Source organism: Tympanuchus pallidicinctus, unplaced genomic scaffold (genome assembly GCF_026119805.1).
Source record: "Tympanuchus pallidicinctus isolate F22 unplaced genomic scaffold, pur_lepc_1.0 scaffold12, whole genome shotgun sequence".
NCBI classification, from domain to species: Eukaryota; Metazoa; Chordata; class Aves; order Galliformes; family Phasianidae; genus Tympanuchus; species Tympanuchus pallidicinctus.
The window spans coordinates 14,498,310-14,521,468 of NW_026294637.1; the positions used below are offsets into that span (position 1 = coordinate 14,498,310).

Genomic DNA, 23,159 nt, shown 5'->3' on the forward strand with positions numbered 1-23,159 from the left:
AGATAATTTCCATTAAAAGTGTGAAAAACCTTAACAAAATCCTTCTGAATCTAATAATTTAAAACATCACATAAGCTTTTCGTTAAGATCAAGTCTTTCAATATCTCAAAAAATGATCCTTGTTCCTGCAGTGATAATTCCTTGAATTACATAATTAAAAAATATATATATGTAATTCCAACAAAACTCCATTTACTGTATCTCTGATCTTATTTGTTTACAACTGTGCACCATTAAATTTTTCAGCAGGGAAGTGATGCATTTTACATGATAGCTCTTATGATGATGTCATTCAGACATCCTCTCAGGCCTAAAACATAGTTTTGTAAATCTGTACCTCTTTCAGCAAGCAAAAAACATATCCATGCTGTATCACACTGATATCTTGCTTCACAGATAGCAAAGAGGAAAAAAAAAAGTTATTTTAATGCTGGTTAGCAAAATTTCATTAGATACCTGCATCAATACCATCATTCAAAATTAAAGTGGCTTTAATTTTGTTTACCTTCACTCTTTTCAGGCTAAGTAAATCAGGCTAAATTAAATCAGGGCTGTGTTAACTCTGAAATGCAGTTACCCACATAATGTTTAAATCAGTTTAACTAACCTCTGCTGGCAGTTAATTTAGATGCATGTTATTGAAATATTTTGTATGCATAAAGACAAATAAAACTGGAATGCTTGATACAAACTCTAATATAGATAGTACTGCATCAAGCAAGGACCAGAATTCTCTCTCCTAGCAGAATTTGTCAACAAAAATAAGAAACAAAGATAGTGGTTATTTAAAACATCTCGGTCCCTAAATTACTTCCTTCCCATCCCAAAAGTTCTGGCTGAATTTAGGAAAGCCTGTGTTCAGTTCTAATTGTTTTCAAGAATGTGAAGTTAGCTCTTTTTTTGTTAAATTTGTCCCTTTCAGATCTTTGAATATGACATTTTTGTCTTGATTTCCAAGTGACTGCTGGCTGTGTCAAAGGCCTTTCAAAGACAAATTTAGAGACCTGTTTGTATGCATATGCTATTGGCAGCTCAGTGCATGAAACAGTAACAACTCAGTGTAGCTTATGGGGTTGTGAAATTAATGAGCGTTACAAAGGAAAGAACAAATTCTTCTCATATTTTGGTAGTTTGATGGCAGCAATAGTATTTTTAAGAAGTTTGTCCAAAAAATTCTTGAAAATGCAAAAACCCTGGGGTTTTAAGCAGTTCTATTGTTCTAATTTTATTTATTTTGATTCTTCAAAAATTGTTCCTTTTGGTTAGATATAGTCTCATCATTTCCTCATAGAGCTCGCATTAGTGCTTTTTGCAGAATTCTTACAGTAGTAACAAGTTGTGCTGCATTAAGTATAAAATAACAGCTCGTACGGAATGCTTATCAACAGATAGTACAAAAAAAATCCACAACAAAACCCACCAAAATCACAAGCATGCGGGGCAGAAAACATTTCCACTGTACGCTTCCCATCGTGAGAGAAGTGGAAGGTAGTGTCAGAAAGGTTAAGACATCTGTTGGAAGGGCGTAAGGAATAGTATTGAAAATTGCCAGGGTCAAACTGGGTTACCTGAGTATTTTCTTTCCTTATCTGTGATGTTTAAAGAATATAAAAATGCAGACTTGGCTGAGATCCCAGCTCATCAGAGCACTTAAGCGTGCCCTTGGCTGTAAGTACGTGTAAGGCTTACTGATAAGGAAGGGAAGGAGAAAGACATTTGGATGTTGAAGACTGGAATTTTATGTTGGCTGTAGATATTTATAAAAGTTAGAGAACTTTTTCTGAAAAATTTAAATTTCTGTACCATATGAAGACAACAGAGATTACTTGATTTTCTGCTGAACTAGTAATACTAGAAAATAGTATATTGATTATTTCTAAACCAAAACAGGAGACTCTAAAAATGTTTAAATTAACTTATTAATTATTTTTAAGAAAAAATTCAATAATGCAACGTAACTGAATTTAATAAGGTCTTGAGATCATACGTTTTATATTTATCTAAAATAACGTGTTAATCCAAGATTCAGAGAGTATTAGGGATTGCACTCAAAGCACTGAAGCACCATCAGCTGCCTGCTGAGAACCATTGTGCTCCGTGAAGTCACTGAGACCTCAGGATGTGTGGCAGTGCAGCAGAAGGACTTCTGGTAAGGAACAAATGGCCACAGAGCATATGTCACCTTGCAGAATGTCTACCTACAAATTCCATCTTTTGGCTTATTTCGCTATTTCATCTTGGTTGAGACTCTGCAATGGAAATGAGACTTAAGGTGACAGGATAAATATAGGGTGGGAAAAAAGCAAAACTCCTGAACACTGCACAAATTACCTACAAGCACATATTGGTACAACTACCGAAATAACTACAATAGCAAAGACACATCTCCTATATTTTTTGCACCAGCTATCTAATTTGTTTTTATGTCTGTAATTCATAAGCAAAACTATAATGAACGTACAGAGATACAAATACAGCTATTGTAGCTGAGGAGTCATACTGTATGTTAAGTGCCTCGACAGCTGAATGATGACCAGAACATGGTTATAGTTCCATCAAGAACAAGGATGTTAGCTGGCAGATTCTTTTTCAGTGTGCAGAGGTGTCCCATGCTTTTTGAGACACAATATACAAATTAATTATGAGAACTGTGAATGGTTTTTGGGTTCAGAAAGCAGAGATTATCTATCACAGAATTGCAGGGGTTGGAAGAGACCTCTGGGGATCATCAAGTCCAAACCCACTGCTCACAAGCTCCTGGTGAGCTACGTTTATTTCTATTAGTGCTCTGTAATACCTGCAATAGGAAAAGCCCGATGGATGGCTTATGCCCTCACACTGTGCTACTTGAGAAAAAAAATCAGAGACAGCAGGAAGACTGAACTAAAAAAGACTCCTATGTTACTAAAAGAGTATACTGACCCCCTTCCAATGGAGAGCTGACCGGTTTAAAAAGAGAAAAATGTAACCTTTTTACCCCAGTAAAATAAAAGGCGTAGTTTTTTTCTGCCAGTGTTGTTAGGGATAATTTTTTTACTTTTCAAAGCTCCATTAGTGCTGCCCTGCCTTTATAATTGTCCACCATACACTCAGTAGATGCTTATTACAAAGGATCAGCTTGCTGTCTTGTCTCTCCTGCCTTTGGGAAATGCATTTAATTTACTTCTGTTTAGGGCCTGTTAGCCAGTATATGCCAAGCGTGGAGTGTAGTTTCTGTCAGATGTCAATTGTGTAAATGGGGCTGTCTCTGAACTTTCCATTTGCTCTAGCTCTTCAAAGAAATGATTAGAAGCTGCTAGTCAAGCTGACAGGATCAGGGAATAGGTGAAAAACACATTGAGCATTCTAATATTGTTCTAAGTCACAGTAACTTTTCCTTGAGTTGGGAATGGCATCAGAAATAAAGTTTTTATCCTTCATTCATGGTTCACATTGTAGGGAAATGCATGTCAGAGCAGAGGAGTCAAATCCTTTGCAACCTCCTACTGCCTTCACTTGCTTTATGATGTAGACACTTCCTCTGTAGAAAGAGCTGTGGGGCTGGGTATATTTTCCCCATAGAAAGCTCTTCAATTTCTCCTGCGCTGCTATTACTTATTTTCCATTTGGAGAAAAGTCAATTTATTAAAACAAGAAGGTGGACTAGGATTGTACTGAATATCATTATCACTCTTTGACTGACAGACAATTGAAGTAATACATGAAAACGTGGTTCTACCAAACCAAATCACCAAAGAGGTGATTATGGTTCTCCTTGTCTCCATTTTGTACTCCTAATTCTTTCTCAGATTGGGAAATCCTCTCCCATTTGTGCCTAAAACTGAGATTCCCAAAGTGCAATATAGGCGTCACGTCAAAATGACACAGGGGCTCTGAACAGTTCAGTTGCATGACTCCTTCCTCTGTGCGGAGCAATAAAGAACGGGCTGCTCTTCTACCTCCATCAATCTCCAACCTGCTAGGACCCGCTGTTTTCAGCCATTTTTTCTCCTTGCAGGTTTGTAGCTATCTCCATCCTCACATTTCTTACATTAGCTATCTCCATCCTTACATTTACTCTTGCCCATTGCTCCGTTTCTCCCTCTCATCGTCATTAGCTCTCATTGTCACAGGTATGTATAAGAATATACCTTATTCTTATACCTTATTTAATATTAAATTAAATATTAATTATTTCCATACATAGTGTATTCTGAACAGAAATAGGTTTTAGTTTATTCTTTGCACTTTGGAGCTGCTTCTCTTGGGTTTGACATTTTTTTTTAGAATTTTGATTTATAAAATATATTGGTTTTTTAATACTTTAACTATGGATGATGCAAAACTTACCATCAACAAAACTTGGAAATGAGGATACTTTCTTTGACTGTTGAAAAATAAAAATAATACATGGTATAAATGTAATGAAATAATTTTTACAAACTGAAGTGAATTCATATTACAAACAGCTGACTATTATTTAAAACAAACACACAAACAAACAATTTTCTCTGTATAACTTTTGCATAGCCATTATTTGCAACAGTGAAACACTTTGCATCATAGTAATTAACCCAGCCTGTTACATAGCTCTGTTTACCTGGAATCTTGAAGTATTTAAGCAGGTTCTATCACACAAAAAATAAGGGGGTGTGAGGAAAAAAATGAAGTCAGCTGCAAAATGAGCAATACCAACCACAGATTCCAATCCCAGTCCAGTAACTCATCCACCAGATCACACTACATAATATCCCAAATTTACAGTTCAGAACATTTAACAATATTTCACAAAACAAGAATCTTAGTCAGTGAATGAAAGGAACTGTCTCTGATTGCACTCTACCTAAGCCTACCACTACTGTCTGTACTCTAAATAAGCAGATCAAGTCCTGCCCTTTGCTTGGCTTATGTTGGCCTCCTCAGGCACTGCTGTTTCCAGGAAAGGGGCTGATTTCTCTGTTATGAGAAAAGGCTTCAGAAATCTGTCTCCTCAGTAAAGTAACAGGCTAAATACGTTGTATGTTTGTGAGAAAACTCACTGCTTCTTTTAAGTCTGAATTTTACTTGATTGTGTCTAGCCTCAAGCATAACCTCATTGTGCATTCCTAGATGCCTTGTGCGCTCCACTCTTGAGAGACAAGAGCAGCTCTGCCTATCACCGTGCCTTTTTCACAGCTGACTGAGCAGGGACATGTTCACCCCAGAGGCCACTAAAAAAACTGAATCATTTGAGCCCTCAGAACTGAATGAGGTGCTTCGTATTAGGGATTATTGAAAGAACTGTGAGAATTAAGCAGTCCTCTGGTTTCAAAGTCTGGCATTTTAGGGGAAAAGAAAACAAGGATAAGCCAATTTCCTTTTGATGTTGCTTTTACTCTTCAGTAATACAAAAAGAACTTCTGAAGTGTTCTCTCTCTTCTTTGTGTCATCAGAAAATTCTAGGCTTAAGTATATACTGTGGATGATTAAATAAAATGAATGTGGTAGCAAGTGATTCATGGATTTGGTTTAAAGATCCGAACACACAGTCACAGAATTTATTGTCAGTTCAGGAAAAGAAAGAGTTTATGTAATGTGTTTGTGAGAGGGAGAAAACTGACAGTTTGGTAACTGCTTTCCCTCGTGGAAGCTCAACCAGCAGGATGGCCTAAAGCACCTACCTCAGGTGTGTTATTATTGTCAACTGGGCCATTGAGGTCAGAACGCTGCTGCTTCCTTGGCTGTTCTATACCATTGCACACCTGTAAAAAAAGAGAAAGGACTTAAAATCCTTTTGTCTTCTGAAAAGCTTAAAAACAAAGGAGATTTCAAGTCAGTGCTGCAAGGATAGTCGGAAAATTTTCATCAGAAAACGTTATTTCATCTGAAAAGAATGTTTAAGTTTCAACCGAAAGTTGTATGGGGAAAGAATAAATTACATTCAGAAAATCTTAACAAAAATGCATAATGCTTTAAAATATGAAACAGTATGTAGCATTTTCTCTGTTATTTTGTGACAAGCAGTCATTTGTCATGAAGCTGTTCTGTGTAGTTATTTATATGCAATCAATATTCATTATTGATACTGAGGTATATGAGGATACTGTAGTTGAAATTTCCTATTTTAATTTAATATATATGAGATTAATATAAAAACATTGAGGTGTTTAATTATAATAAAAGATCAACTTAGATGTAAGTAAGGCATTTCAAATACCATTGAACAGCAGTCACACCACTGACTTAAATTAAGATGATGACTTTATTTCAATGCAGATGTTTCATGCAAAATGAAACAGATACCGAAATGTTGAAATAGTTCACAAACCAAAGTCAGAATTTTAAAATATGTTTATGCTCAGCACTGGACAAAATTGCAGCAGTCCTAATGGCACTTCTGATTGGAAAAGAAATATCCAGCACTGTCTCTAGGATTCTCCGTTCATGGGATATTCCTTGTGGTATCTCCCTCTTTTGGGGCCAAGCACATGTACAGAAAGCTGGCAGTGCAGCTTCAGGCTTCTGAATAAATGTAGAAGAGAAAATATAGGAACGTATTTGAGAAAAAAAATGAGTCGTTTAAACCAGGGAATGCTCCTTTTCCCTCTCAGGAGCAAAGTCCTCACAGGCAGAATTTCTCAAGGGTGACACGAGTCACAGAACAGCAGCACCTGGTACAGGGACTGCACGTCCCACGTCTGCCAAGAAAGAGAAGTTTTCCTGACACTGTTTCACTGTTAGAAATCTGGAAAGCCAACCTGATTTTTTATGGTTAATGACATCCCACTTCCTTTTTTCTCTGTTTCCCCATTATGTGTAAAAGAAGAGAGCCTAAATGCCACCGTCACTGTAAGGCTGGACAAATACAATTCTGTACCAACAGTTGTGCTAAACGCTGAGCCAGTATTATTTCAAAGCATCAGCATGAAAGTTACCTCTGAACAAAACTCCTTGTCTACTGACTTTCAAATGCATACGTAGCTGTAGATCAAAGAATGTCTCCATGTTTGTCTCTAGGCAAATTATTCCCTGTGAGTAATGTTTTGTCAGCTAAATAAAATGTGCGACTGAAGCAGCTGTATTAGTGCTGCTAGTTCCATAGCAGTAATGTTCAAGTAAGACAGCATACACAAGGAAAAAATTCACCAAAATACTAGGCACAGTTTTTGGGAAATAGAATACCTGAAACAGATTAATGCACAGAGCACCACGACACGGGGAAGCAGACCAGTGCCCTGCCTAGATGGCTGCAGTAGCTAAGAAGCTTACTATGTCCTTGTGTGCTTAGTAATGCTATTTTGTTTGAGACAAGACAAATCTAATCATACTGCAGGGTGAACAGATACAGAGCAGTGCAGTGATACACATTAACATGGGTAAACAAATACCCAAAGGGCTTTAATAATAATAGTATAATAATCATACATTATTCCCTAAAATAGTAGGATTAGACCAAATATGCTTCAAGCAAGAAACATGACATGGCCATAATGAAGATACATTGAACTGTAAAAAGAGTGACAGCAAATAAATTAAATCCAGTACAACAGAATTTTAATACTTGTAAATCGCTGCCAGTTCTGATTACCACACACTGGAATAAACTGAAAGTGCACCTCCATATCAAGAAAGAATTGGTTGGCTGCTTTATTAAGCATACACTGGATGCTCTAAAATACTACTGAAAAACGTCTGTCACAAATCCTAAATAGAGGTGGACTCAGCCCGTGGGATCACAGTTCCAATTATGCTCTTTGATAATGACTCCAAGGAAGGTTCCATGTAGCCTTACTGTAAAATATCACCAAATACATGGATGACATTTCATTCTTGAGTTATTTCCAAGCACATTTGAGCTAAACACTTGCAAGGTATTGTAAATGCTTTACACCTTGACTTATTAGATGCATACTTATTTAAACTATTCTGCTGTTATTCTTTCAAATCATTTGAGCAAGGGATCATTTTACATCCTGCAGTTCCCTGTCGTTTCATACCTATTCATGTGTACACAGTGAAAGAACACACTGTAAGGTAAACTTGAAGACATGCATTTTTTTGAGAGATCATTCACAAGGATAAGGAAGGAGTCCCTGTTTGGAATCTGTAGAAAAGGAGCTCAAGGAATTTGTTCTGCACAGAGTTGCTTTGCTCGTGTATGTTTACCTCCACTTTAAGAACAATACTGTACACTCTTCCTTAAGCAAAACCTGTTTCAAACAACTGTAAGGTATTGTTGTTGCCCTTTGGGTGTCACTAACAACCATCATGCAGACTGAACAGGAGATACCCAGCAACTATCAGAACATTAAAGGTGTGGTACCACTGACATTTATGTCTCTGAGAAAGCACCAAAGCAGTATCCAGCATTACATAGTAGAATATATGGCAGCTGGAAAAGTCATCTTGAGGCTGGGAGGAAAACCTGACTGCACTCAGCAACAGCACAGGTGGTGCAGAAACAAACCCACGGTTCCACCCACAGCTTGATTGCCAGCCTGGGGTCACCTGGGCTGCTCTCCCCAAGGCCATCAGACCCCCTTATAATCACCCTTCCCTGCCCTCTGTGGGTCCCACCTGCTGCTAAAGTTGGTAATGAGTGAATGCTGTTGGTGTTTAGTGTACTAATTGCTTATTCCACTGAAAGCTGTACTTCTTTTCAGTTAGAAGCTCATTTCAGCTATGTGGTTCTTGAGATTGTGCTCCTGAATGCTGTTGCGGTACGCAGCACTGAATGTGCACTCTTCTGCTGGAAACGAACAGGTTTGTCTCCTTTTATTTCTTTATTTGGAGTAATAATTTGAGAGAGGAATGAAAGATTAGCTTTTCTGTAGCTGATAATCCTCTTGGTAAAGAGTTGAAACGCACCTTTGTAGCTCAAAGGCAGGGTAAGGTTATATTATAGTGTTTTAAATGTCTGAATAATTAAGCTTATGGTATGCCTGCCAATCTCTTCACTAGCAATGCTGTTCAAATGCTGCATCAAGTAATGTGCTCAGAAACAGATCTACCTGCTTATATACACTGAAGCTAATTTGCATCTTGAGATGAAACGATTCCACGAATGAAACAATTACAATGTTGACTACATTGTAAAGTTGTCTGTTGCATGAGTGAACCAGCAGGTCTAGATGTTTTTGTCTAGATATGTTTTTTTAATCTCTAGAACAAAGGTGAAGCAAATGGGTACTGTTATGTCACTGAACTTCAGTTTCTAGTTTCTTGATCTCCAGTGGTGGTTTCTGAAGGTGATTTATCATACAGGATTTTCTCCTGGTATTTAAATGCTACTATGTCTCTAGAAAGTTATCAATGTGCAACTAAAGTATCAATTTGAATCAGGAGAGGTAACCTAGTAATAAGCCTGCCATAGTGACTATATGGGGACTGCTGAGTCATGGCCTGAGCCACTGATTGAGCACCTGGTCAGCCCTGGAAGCACAGGTGAAGGTAATGATGTGCTCCACCCCTTAGACCTCATTTAAGAGCTGACTGCTAGTGAGGAAGGATGTCTTGCTGGAGATCTCTCCTTTGGGGAGTCCTTCTGTGAGCCTAGATCTTCAGAGATGGGTGAGTGTTGTTCTTTTTGTAACATCTTCTCATTGCGCTGGTCCTGCTGCTGTTACAGTGCTATAATTCCTATTAAACTAAATTCACCATCAGATGGATGGGGCTGTTAGGTGCTGGGAAGGACTGCTGGTCTGCCAGAGGGGAGAAAGTTGCCACAGAAAGATCTGGATAGGCTGGATCAATGGGCCAAGGTAAAGCGTATGAGTTTCAGTAGGGTTAAGCTTTGAGTCCTTTATTTTGGTCACAACAACCCTATAGGCTTGGGGAGGAGTGGCTAGAAAGCTGTCTGATGGAAAGAGACCTTGGTGTACTGATGGACTGTTGGCTGAATATGAACCCAGCAGCATGCCCAGGCCAAGAAGGCCAATGGCATCCTGGCTTGTATCAGGGATGCTGTGGTGAGCAGGACTAGGGAAGTCACCCTGCCCCTGTACTCGGCACTGGTGAGGCCTCACCTCGAGTACTGTGTTCAGTTTTGGGCACCTCAGTGCACAGAGGACATTGAGGTGCTGGAGCAGGTCCAAAGAAGGGCAACAAGGCTTGTGAAAGACTTGGAGAATGTGTCCTATGAGGAGAGACTGAAGGAACTGGGGCTGTTTAGTCTGGGAAGAGGAGGCTGAGGGGAGACCTTATTGCTCTCTTCCAATATCTGAAAGGTGATTGCAGAGAGAGCAGGGTTGGTCTCTTCTCACTGGTGACAGGATGAGGGGAAATGGCTTCAAGTTTTGCCAGGGTAAGTTTAGATTGGATATCAGGAAAAGCTTCTTTACAAAAAGAGTTGTGAAGCACTGGAATAGGCTCCCCAGGGAGGTGGTTGAGTCACCGTCCCTGGATGTGTTTAAAAACCATTTGGATGTGGTGCTGTAAAGTGTGGTGTGTAAAGTAGAAAAGTGGAAAATTGAAGTTGAGTAAGCAGTAAGTTACAGCAAAAATATGATCTAAGTGTATCCTGGGTTTGCCAGGTTTCTCTCTGGCTTATCTTGTGCAGATATCCTTCTATGCTTTCCTGGAAATATTTAAAGAGAAAGGTTCATAACATGAATCTCTCACATCCACAAGTTTTCAAGGTTGAGTATATGTGTTTACAACTGGAGGCTGACCTGCACACAGAGTAGATACTGTGCACAGAGATGCTGTGTTTGTTTTGCAAATCTGTAGATTGATGGGTCTTTCCCAGATGATGGAGATTAGTTGCTAAAAGCAGACTTACCTACTGGAACCTTTAAAATAGTGGGTGTTGGTTTTTTGTTGTGATTTTTTTTTTTTTTTTTTTTTGCTTTACTGTTTAGTGCTTGATATGCAAGGCTATTAGCTCTTAACCTAGACAGTGACTTGGTACATTTCCTAAACGTATAAATAATTTCTCTTCTGTACATCAATTTCAGTTGCTGGAAACTAACCTAGCACTTTATATATGGTATAGTCAGCTGTGGGAGATGGGAGCAGAAACCTTTTTTTAAAAAAACAAAACAAAAAAACCCAAAAAAAACCAAAAAAACACTAAAGACAGTGCAGTACATGCATTTTGTGCATTTATGCATGTTTGTTTGCTTATTGATTTAAGAAAAAATACAAACACGTTCATGCAGTTTTTTGGTTTAAAATAAAAGCATCTAAGTTTACACTTAAAGAACTGTGGCGTTGATGTTCCATATGCAGTACGTGAACTTCCACCTCATTCCTTTTGCCACAGTATTTTGTACTGTGAGATACACTTATAAATTACTGACATTTGAGTAAGACCACAAATCCAAGGATCTTCTAGGCAAGAGGTCTAGCATGAAAATCTAACACCAGTGGCTTTGGATTTTTCTCTTTTTGCTCTAGATAAACTTGATTTATTGTAAATAATATAATTACTACCTTGCTTTCACAAATGAGAGACACTTTCCTCTATAAAGTTCAGTAAATGCCTCCAGCTCTTGCACATTTTATAGTGAGTTTTAGAAGAATGCCTCAGAAGAAAATCTTACGTGCTCCAAGTTCTGTGAGGTCTGATGCTGGTGCTAAAGGTGCACCCAAAGCTCAAACTAATGGCACTTAGTGAACTATTAAGTGCCAAACACATCTTGGCAGGAATGGTACCATAATGTCCTCCCATCTAGCCTGATTTCTAGAAAGAGCTGAGGATGGGCAACCTACAGTGAGTGAACAGAATACAGCAAGATAAGGCTTAGCCTATAAATTCAGATGATACTTGCCTAAGGTTATTTAACAGTCTTTTAAGTATTTCCTTTCTATCCCTGGAAACTTGGAAGGAGGCTAGGGGGAAGTCTGTCCACTCATGTCTTCGTTTGCCAGCCTTTGTGTGTCTGCACTTCACATCTTCAGGACTTAGGGGCTTATGTGCCCCTCTCCCCAGCGAAGACACAGCAGTTCTTCTCCATCTCCTTTACTGTGAATTAGGAGCATGTCTGCTCACCCTGCTGACTTATCTCTTCATACAGAGCTGAAATGGATGCTTATATCTACATGAGAAACTACTTTACTTTTTTCTTCTTATTTGAAGAGAGAGGTGAAATACTGTGCACTGCTTCATGCTCTATCTGTTAGACAATAGCATATGGGTTTCATGAAGAGTGATTGCTGAAATTCAAAGGCTGTATACCAGATAGTGCCTACCAATCCCAACAGCTCCTTCTATGTTATTAAAAAGATTAAGGCATTGGTCCAAGACTGACTGGAAATAATGTTTAAAACTCAAGCAGCTCAGTGATGCCTGGGTCCCTTTGATTATTTTCACTCCAGCAGCAGTTGCATCAATATTCCTGTGCTGCAGAGCCCTGGTTGTTAGAAGTCTGACAAGAATAGTAAAGGTACAGTGCAACTCAGCTCTGTAAAATAAACACTGAAAGGGTACAAAAAGATGTTGAAAGAAAAGCCTATTTTGAAGTCTGCTGGGGACTAGCAGTCATTCAGGATTAAAATTAAAAAAAAAAAAAAAAAAACAAAAAACACTTATTCAACCATACATAAGAATTCACTGCGTAACTTTCTTGTTCAAAAGCTCTTCTTATGAAGCAGCAGCTTACAAGCAGCAGCATTGAGCAGCAGCTACTGGTGTGCTGGATGAGCCAGCTCTTTCTGACACCCACTAGCCTAAAAAAATCTTGCAGTTCCTCGCCAATAACTAGTTGCTACTCAAAGCTAGCAAGTTCATCAATCCTTAATCGTGCAAGCTAGCACTTTAATGCTGGCAATAAGCTACTGAATATAGTAGGTTATGCGTTTCAGTTCTAATTATACTTTGAAAATAGAACACAGAATACCTAAAATTTGCTGTGGATACAGGAAATCTGTGAATACACCCCCGAAGGTTTTTTGTTCATTATAATAAAAGCTGACCTGTTTCATCTACTCGTACTTAGACATTTCATTTCTTTTTTTTTTTTTTTTTTTTTTTTAGAGGAATTGATGTATTTTGATGTCTTTTTTTTTTTATGGAATAGTCTAGGATAAATTACTTCATTAGACATGGGGCATTACAGTATTATGATTTCCTATAGCGATAGCTTCTGTGAAACTGAAGCAGGAAATTTATACCTCTGAAGCTTAAAGTGTTTTAATTAAAAGATAATATACAAAATAACCTAATTATCTTTCCTAGTCTGCCATCTAAATACTCTTTATTTTACTTCTTTCAAGCAGATCTGTTCGTTAAAGAAAATAATATTCGGCTGCATACAATTTCAGAATAATTAGATTTTGCTTGCACGTGGTGAGAGATGAACAGTCAAAGCTTCAAAGTATCTAACCTGAGAGGAGTCTTATGTCATTTTGAAATTCAAAAAAACATTGAAGAAAACCTCACAGCTCTGTTCCTCTGGAGCTGAAATTTGAGCTTTGTTCTCAGATTCTTTTTTGGGGACTTTCTTGTAATGCAGAAGACCATGCATCGTGTAAATCGGCATCAACATCATTGTGGTAAAACTGATGAATACCATTTTTTGTACGAGTGAAGTTTCTTGTCCAGATCAAGGTAGAACCAGGTAATACACAAACACAGCAATATGCAGACATTTCTTGCTGTTGGTTTTCACATATGCAGCATCTAGTGTTGGTTTGTGCTCTATTGAAAGCAAAGAAAATTAAAGCTAATTGGCTATGACGGTGGTGAAAGAGGAGACCTTGATGGAGGGGAAAACCCCTCAACTATTTCAGTGTTCACCTTCAGTTGTAAGGTTGTATTAACTGTGTCTCTATGGAGGGGAGGAAGGGGAAATTACAGAATTACAAAACTGTTTTGCCCCATGCATCTAGAATACCTTGTTTCGCTTAGTTCTCTGATTTGTGTAAGAACAACTTTCCTAGATGGACCTAATTGACTATATTAAGCACACTTTCCTAAGCATGCCATGTAGTTATGTAGTTTGAATGCAATATAGAGTAAAAGCAAAACTATTGCTCTCCAGTTCTGTTTGGAATAAGTAATAAGCATAACAACTGTGTTAATGCCTCTGACAATCTGGATAAAAAGAGAACCTCGTACCTGCTCTTGTGGCCACTTCTGCCTGTCTTCTGGAGTTCTTGATTTTGCTTTAAAACCTCTAGGCACATCTCCACCGTGCTTAGAAGCAGATGGGATATTCAGTGATTTTGGCCTCCCTTCGTGCCTGTTAGCACTGTGAACAGCTTCTCCCTTTGAACAAGTCTCTTTATAGTCATGTGCCATGCTTTCAGTCCCAGTGTGCTCTGGACTCATCTCTGTCGTACTGTTTATGCTGCTCATGCTCATACTCATTTTGATTTCTGCTACAATCTGGTCAATGTCCTCTTCCTGCTCTTCCAGCTCTGCATCCTCTTTTCTAGAATGATATGGCGATATTCCCTGTGAGTTTCCATTAGCCTCTGCTGGGTAATAGTCCGGGTAGCCACCTTCACTTTGACAATATTGTATATTCTCATCTTGGTCTTGAATCTCCAAAGATGATGCTTCATCCTCTAAAACCTGAATGCCGTTATCTTGACCTTCCTGCCACTCTTGCCTGTCTGTCACCTCATTTTCATCCTGGTGCTGAATTTTACCTTCAGACCACTCTTCTACAGCTTCCTGACATTCATCTGTTTCAACATGGTGTTCCTCATTGGCAGCATATTCTTCTCCATTGCAGTCCATTCCTTCCAGGTAACTGTCATCCTCTGGACAGTATCTAATGTAGTATGTGATCCCTTCCTCCTCTTCTGGCAAGCCTTCATCATAGTCCTCCTCCTCAGAGGTGTTATTCACATAGTCAGAGCTGGAGTCACCATCTCCGCTGTGATCGTTGCACTCATGTTCCAAGGGTGTAGGACTGCCTTGTCTGATGGCTGTTAGTTCTGCCTCCTTTGCTGGGTAATCTTCAATAGGAAGATCACTTTCCTCATTTTCAGGCTCCCTGTTGTGAGATGAAGTTGGGCAAGCTCTTGCTCTGTGATCCAGCATGCTGGCTGTAGTGCTCTGACGCTTCCTGTTTGCCATAGCCAACTCTTTATACGACAATCATTTCTATGCAATTACTGTAGGGAAGATGGAAAAATACATTCAGGAAAGGTCATCATCAGAGATCAGTGATGCTAATAAGAAACAGCAAGTGATGGATTAAAGTGGCAGAAAGGATGTGTTTATAAGCATTTAAACTAGATTCACAGGCACCTAAATTCTAAAATGCTTGTGCTGCAGAACTGTGATATTAAATGTAATGACTTGCATACTGGAAGGAACAGAAAGAGAAGGTTCTACACTTACACAAAGCATGTTCTAATGTAGCATCTTTTTTTGTGAATTTGATAGAAAATTCATCTGGAAGCTTTAAACTGTGTGTGGCTTTTTCTTGCCACTAAGAGGTCATGCTTTGATTGCAATACAGTAAGCTGTAGTTATTTTCAATTTTCAGCTTAAATATGACTTTAACATGTACTGGAAAAAATACGGTTAAGGTTTGACCCACTCTTATGAAAACTAAAGGAAAGGAATGTCTATCAATTTAGCTGTCACATAGGGCACTTAAGTATAATATATTGCTATTATGCTATTAAAAAATAAATGGCTCACTGGTTTATTAGCTCTTACTAGCTGGATGCCATTAAGCATCTCCTATTGTTAAATCAAATATTGGCTTTCAAACAATTTAACCTACATTCCAAGAAAAAAGACTTATTCACAATAAAACCTTATTACCTCTACCAGCTGAACAATTAGGAATGGGTAGGCACATGATACCAGCTTATTTAAAGCAAGATCAAGAGCTATGGAATAGGTATTTTTGAATGACAGTGCAAGAAGGCTGTAAGAGACCTCATTTGTCTTTACTGAAGGATAGCTATGGCCAGTCAAGAACAGTGTTACTCAGTATTTCTTATGGGAAGAACTGTTCTTACTTGCAGTAGCCTCAGTCTCTATTAGTCACTGGAAATATTCTCCATATTAAATAATACTTGGGGAGGACAACAGACCCTGCACAGATGTAGTTAGTGTCAACTGAAGATATAGAAGCAGAAAACTGCAACACCATCACAGAGAGAATCTGAAACTCTCTGCTTGCATGTTCCTGCAGAACACAGAGATGAGAATCCTTTCTGTACAATGTAATGGATTTTTTTTTTTGCCTACATCTAAAAATTTTCACTTGGCATTGGTCCTGGAATATACCAATCCTTAATTGGTATAATTTCAGTGATAACCCTATGCAAATTACAGCAGCAGGATGTTCATAAATGTTACTTACCTGCCCACTAAGATGTTGTACATCAATGCGCACCACAGGAAGCTGTTTACACGTGGAGCCCAAAGGCTAGACAGGGCATGGGGGCTTGGAAGGGAGTAGTGGCTGATAATGGCAGCTACAACAGCTGTGGGGAATGGCCAGGTTAGGGGCTCTGAGGACTGTAAGATGTTTGGCTGCTGGGCAGCACTAATAAACAGCAGCTGGAGCTCTCCTCCAGCAGTGGTGTATGAAAGTGCAACAGAGGAACTAGCAGAGAGAGTTTGATAGAAGAACTTCAAATAGTGGCATGCTGGGAAGACTTTAGGGCACTGATGATAAGAAATAGAGAAAGGAATTCCTTTGAAGCATCAAGAAGTGCAATAGTAGGAAGACATGGCAAAACTCATTTCCTATAACAATTTCCCATTAAATAAGAATTCTGTCAAAGAACATGACTGAAGACTGCTCTATGCAAGTATGGAAAAACTGAGGCACCTTCTCACAACAGGTTAAAAAAAAAAAAGTTTGATCTCTTTCAATAAGAGGCGAGGCTGACCTTAATGGAATTGAAACTCAGTTGGACTCAGGAGCAAGCCATGTGCAGCCGTTACACTTCTGGTTGCCCTCCTTTCCTTTGCCAACTTCATAGCCAGGCACTACATGACAAGAATCTAAATACTGATTACATGGAGGAAAATAAATAAAGCAGAATTTCTTTTTCTCAGCTTCTGAATTGCAGGCTGAATGTGTGCTGATTATACTATTTTCAACTACAGTAAATGTGGCTTCCACTACTGTACTGATGCATTTGAATTAGTAAATGCAGTTTTGAAACCCAAATGGATATGAAGATTGCTTTTTGAGAAAAGACTTGCTCTTACAGCTGAGGAGCTCCACGTGTTCAGTTCTGTCAGCAGGTCACTTGCTCTGCTTGGTGTAGCGCTCCTTCCTACTGTCTCAGTTTCCTCTTTAACAGAAGAGTTAACTTAAATCTCTGCGTCATTCAAAGTGGAGTTTTCAACTTCTGAAAAAACAAGTGTCTCTGAGAGCATAGATGTCAGTGCTGAGTTCTCCACTCTCCTCAGAATTCAGTCATTTTTACTTTGATTAGACAAATTTGTGTTGTATGGTACACCACTAAAGCTTCATTAGCGTTGTCAAGATCAGTGGTTAAGGACCTAGTCACACAGGGCTCTTTCCCTGCCTCAAAATATTGAGCAGAAAAGGGAATTAACCTCCAGAAAGCACGTGCTGCATTTCTAAATGTGAGCGGCTCCCCTACATACACTCCTGCAGCAGGGCTGCTGCTTATAACTGGACTGCATTCTAATCAAGGCTCAGTACTGACATTAGTATTCTCCTGGATTCCTTGCACCTAATCCCAGACAGCTGTAGAGAGGGGGTTATGAACTGCTAGCACTTGCACATCTTTTCACCTGTGTAGGAAGATACCTTCACTACTGCTCCTATGGAGACAGACCAATTAAATTCCCATTAGGAATGGGAAACAGTGCACAACTGTAAGCACAGCAATAAAGTAAAATACCCAATAGGACGCTCCTGGCTGTGTTTAAAGAGCTGCTTTACATGTGTAATGGATTCAGGAGTTGAACAGTGCCCTAAGAAGAACAAGCTGTCTGGAGTTTTTCTCTCAACAGTTTGGGGTTTGTTAGCCTCCTCCAGCTGTAAATGTGCTGTACCATTGTGTGCTTCTCTACAGCTACATGATCTTTCCAGCCTGGGTTTTACAACCCATAAGTGAATTCTGAGTTTTGCTGGCCTCACCGATACCCTTACTTCATGTCAGGCCTTCTTCCTGTGCTTGCTGTTTCTTGGGTTACTTTCTCCATCTATTTCTGTCTCCTTTCACTCACACTTCAAACGTGGGGCCTTCCTCTGCTTGTTGTTTTGTGGTGGTGGTGGTTTTTTTGTTTTTTTGCAAAATTCCCAGGCAAGTTATGGTTCCTTCAGGTAATTTAGTAACTCCTATTCTCTCCACATACCCACTGCAATCTAGGTTTTGAATTGTTTCTAAAAATACTAATTTATCTGCCTTTTACCATGGTTGCCTTCAGGTGCAAGAGGAACGTAAGCATTGCCATCACATTGTTACAACACATGGTCTGCTGGCATCTTTCTCTTCTGCTGAGCGGTGTTTTCAAAGCTCAGTAGACTTAAGCTATTCCAGATATTAGTCCTATGCAATAATAATTTAAAAATACTGCCAAGAAACTGACCCTTTCACATACATAACCACACATGTGATTTCACAGGTTCATAAGAGCTGTATTTAGCAAATTATTCAGTTCAGTTGTAATTTGGATGATAGAATTTTTCAACAAAACTGTACTAGAAAAGTTGTGATTCCAGGACTTTACACTAATATACTTTTTTTTAATAAGCAGATAAGTTAAAGCAGGAGAAAATCTAACTTTAATTTCTTCAAAACAATTTTAATATCAGACTAATAGTATTTCTCAGTTGGCTTTCATTACAGAACACTTAATAGAATCCCATCAGCTAAGTCAGCCAAGATGAATTGTGACTGATTCTAGACTGGGGAAATAGAATTTTTAATGAGCAGATAACAGAACATGAGCCTGCCATGACTTTGGATTCTGCAGTCGTTTGATTCCCCAAGGCCAAACTACATTAGCTACATGTTCCCTTTTCAGTAGATCTGATACTACAGACAGTGAGAAATCATGCAGAGCTGTATAACTGGAGTGCAGGCTGACCTGCTGACTCTTCTAAAAGCAGGTGCAAAGAGGATCCTTGTTTCCAAAGGAACACTGATTCACCTGTGTAATGCACAGGTGACTAAGACTGTAGGCACTGATTTCAGAGAGGGCACAATGTCTCCAATGAAAGAAATGTAGGGGGACATACAGCTGTGTATCTCTGATCTTCTTCCACGTACGCTCCTTGTCTAGTGTGTTTGGAAGCAATACGAATGTATCCTATAGTCAGAACTATCAAGGCAAAACTAAATTAGGGATCTCTTGTGCCATTCTTCATCATGAATGGCACCTCCATTTTATGAAAATTCACAAGTGTGAAAATTCTCTTACTGTCTCTGAGTAAGGCTGCTACAGCCTGACAGTAAGTATTAGTTGGGTCTGTTAAAAAATGTTTAGACTTTTCTCTAAAGCTTTTGAATAACAACAAGAAAAATATATACACAACTATATTGCAACCCATTATTTCCAGGTTGGAAAAGATCTGGGACAGAAGCTTCAATTACTTGTTAGGGTAAATAGAACTACTGTTTTTTATAATCAGGATCTAGATATGCATTTGAGGTAAATACACATAAATATCAAGTGTACACATGCCTTTTGCTTCATACATGCTCAGCAGGTCTAGCATATCCTAATGCCTGTTTTTATGGGATTTGATTCAGAGGTGCTGTTGTAACTGGGTACCTGTAATTCTAAGAGATGGCCAATGCCCCCTGCCTTCAAGGAAAGCTCTTGGAGGAACAAAGCCTGCCACCAAACACACCCAAGAAATCTGGACGTGTTGTAGTCCTCAGCTCCAGACCCAGTGACTTGAGGTTTCATTTGAAGTTGGGCTGTTACTTTTAAACTAATAAAATGGCTTCACTTGCGTATTTGAAAATATACCATAAAGGATGGTTTCAAGTAAGGAAGTGCCTGAGTGCACAAAATATGAATTTCTAGCAGTTTAGACCTGTTTGTGTTTGTTTGTTCTACTGTGAAAATTGAGACTGAAAATCAGACTTAGGTTTAGCATTGGTGGATAGAACTCCAATCACCCACATGAGCCTAAGCCAGCAGCTTAGGTTTGCGGCTTTGTCCACTGCACTTTGCCTCTTATGTTGTATGCTGGCCTGTCTAAGAAAGTTTTCTACATACTGTAATCTTAGAAGCACAAGTACTTAAGTAAGCCACAAGATGATGATTCTATGATTCCTTCATATTTCTGTTATGTTCCAACAGAATTTTCTTCCCAGCTCTCAAAAGGAACGGAAGAGCTAACCCGAGTCACACATCTTAAACACTTTTGCCATCTAAGATATTTCAGTTCTTACGTACTTGACCTCTTCTAGTTAGTGTGGCCCAAAATAAGTGGCACATACAAAATGCTGGTAGAATTAATGTCAATCTGCAATTAATGAACATTTATTAGGGAACTAGAGGAAAGGGTGGACAGCATCACTTTAAAACATCAAAACTGAAAAGAAAGAATTCTCCAGCCTTTAACAATTGATACATTTCCCCTTAAGCAGTATCTACTAAGACATAAAATTCAGGTATTGCTAGTAGCTATTCTTGCAGCTGGTTAGCTGGAGGCATGTAGCATTGGCCATTCAAAAATGAATTGTTAACCATGGTCCAAAAAATATAAAAAGACATGACATCACCATTCACCACGCTTGTGTGCTTAAGTCTGAAATAATAATAATAAAAAACTCAAAATGCAAAACATACTTTAAAGGGTTTACGAAATTCCAACGGTTTGCCAGGTGAAAATAGTCAATAACAGATACTGCTGAGTACTATTTGCAGTAGAAGGCAGAACAGGCTTTTAAGATCTGGAAATTCTATGGAATTCTCCCAGCAATGAAATCTCTAAAATCTTGCTGAAAGCCATTAGCACCCTCCCTATGCCATTAGCGTAAGAGGATTAGATTGCATTTTTCTCCTGTTAGCACAGTATTGTCTCTTTCAAACCCAGGAATACTTGAGCTGCTGGCAGATTTAATAAAAAAAAAACAACCAAAAAAAAAAAAAAAAAAAACCCACAAAAAAAACCAACCACAAAACAACTATTGAAATGATGCAAAAGTAGAATGTTGTATTAATTCTTTTCAAGATAAAATATCTTGTCTCTGTTAAGCAGACTCAGCAAATTGCAAGGTTAAATTATGAGACATTTTACAGAATACAGATTTAATAATAATAGTAAATCATGAAGATAATCAAGGGTTTTATTAACAGTGAATTATGTCATGGGATTTAACATTTGCAAGCAAGCTTTGGGAAAATATCTGCAGCCTGCAGCTGTGTTTCAGGCACACTGCTCCATAGCAGATCATCTCATTTAAAAAGCAAAATTAGAAAGATCTTCCCTCTGTCTAAGGCATGCCTTGTGTATCAGTAAATACTCTTCAGTTTGTAAAACTGGCTAGAAGATAAAAACCTGTCAGTCATTTTTTAGTAGATGCTCAAGATGGCTTGAAACCTTTACAACATCAGCTTTTCCATCAGTTGTCAGCAGGAAAATTGCATGCACCTTATGAAAGTAACAGCTTCCTTAAATATGGATTTTGAGTGTGAAACTATTTAGATACTCTGAATAATACTGTTATAGTCTAACAGGTTTGCACATAGTTACTGAAAGTGAAGTACCAACCATAGTGATGTGCTTTAAGCTATAATTGGGTACTAGCATTAAAGATGAGCAGTGACATGACATGCGTAACCTCATGCTAGATTCTATACGAGCACTTTCAAGAGGCCTAAGGAGCAGCACATAACACTGGACTTTGGTGTATCTGGAGGAACACCTGCATGCATTCTGTTGCCTATCCAAAAGTCTGTTTTGTCCCTTGCATAGCAGAGTACTTACACAGTCATTTAGATCTGATGACACAGAATGCACTGCAGAGATCTGCAAGTGGGATGAAAGGACTTTATCCAGAGAGCATAGTTAACTATCACTGAAAATATTTATTAAAATTCAAAAAATGCTGAACAAAAAATGTTGTCATTAGGAAGTACCGAAGTCACTGCACAAATTCACTTCATGTAGCAGGAGGTCAAATTGTTTGGGGAAAACTAGTAATTGAATACAAAATGTTTAACCTGGGGCACTTTTGAGTAAGGAAGTGCTCCCCAGAATTCTTTCATCTCTGAAGAGAGATGTAATGTGTTTACAGCTGAGCTGCTGAAAGCAAGCTTTCTGAAGTTCAAACATTTAATCTTTTCAAAGCTGGTAAGAATAGTAAGTTTTCTACAACGTACAAATGCCTTAGACTAAACACAGTATAGCATTTCAATTGCAGAGTACTGTGGAATTTGACTACCAAGCATTAAGGCACTACAAAATGTAATGTCAGCTCCAGCAGCCCATTATTATTGCTCAATAAAGTACAAGACAGATGAGATCTCTATACTGATTCAGGATTTCATGTATCCTTCATAAACAGTTTCTTCAGTGTGTCTTCTCTCCAGGAAGCACTTTACCAAGGAAAAATAGAATGCTTCTCAGGGAGAAGTCCTGCATCTGTAGCCACAGTTACAAGTAAAATGTACCTATAAACTATGATTGACTCAAGAACCTGAATAAATATTAAGCTTAATTCTTTATTTAAAAACAAGTGAAAGAAATGAACTTTTCAAGTATTTTATAGCCCTACTCTTTTGCTAGCTTACTGGTACCCAACTTTATGTCTGCATTACTCTCACCAGTGTGTGTCAGAGTACTTAGAGCACTACGAGCACTTAGAAACCTTTGAAGGTGGTTTCTGAGAAAAGTCAAGAACTGTATGGTCACTAATGGCAAGATAACAGCCATCTTACACCTAAATCACTTATCTTTATAGCAGAAGATTGGTGTCTAAAAAATATTTCTTTTATTTAGGCCTTGCACTAGATCTGTGTTCTGGATGTCAAGAGCCTTAAATTAGGATATTTTCATTCTATCAGTACATGATGTGAATCTAAGCCATCCCAGTGCAAATTCTTTCTCCTGTTCACGCTTTTTTCTCTCAATTTATGACTTTGAAAAGGGGAGCATTCATGTTTGTTCCCCACCATAAAGATAAAAATTAAATGTGAGACAGCTGTAGTTTCTATAGTTTCTTTTACTGGCGTATTTTGAAACTTCTTCCTTCCTTCATTCCATTCCCGTCTTTACCAAATCCACTGCTGAGACACACGAGTGGTTCCATCTGAAAAATACTGGAACTCTGGGGCTATT

General features: G+C 38.5%; 1 protein-coding gene across 5 annotated transcripts in view; it reads right to left on the reverse strand.

Annotated features, from left to right (window-relative positions):
• APBA2 (amyloid beta precursor protein binding family A member 2) overlaps positions 1–23,159 on the reverse strand; it is a 90,407-nt gene that overhangs the window by 24,436 nt on the left and 42,812 nt on the right. For 4 of the 5 annotated variants that reach the window (XM_052672296.1, XM_052672295.1, XM_052672294.1 and 1 more), the window contains 3 exons: positions 14,018–15,024; positions 5,640–5,720; positions 4,330–4,366 (listed from right to left, as the gene is read on the reverse strand). In XM_052672296.1, coding sequence (XP_052528256.1) covers positions 4,330–4,366; positions 5,640–5,720; positions 14,018–14,986 — 1,087 coding nt within the window. In that variant the 5' untranslated portion in view covers positions 14,987–15,024. Of the gene's footprint in view, positions 1–4,329; positions 4,367–5,639; positions 5,721–14,017; positions 15,025–21,806; positions 21,849–23,159 lie in introns of all 5 variants that reach the window. The other variant, XM_052672293.1, reaches the window with a different exon arrangement.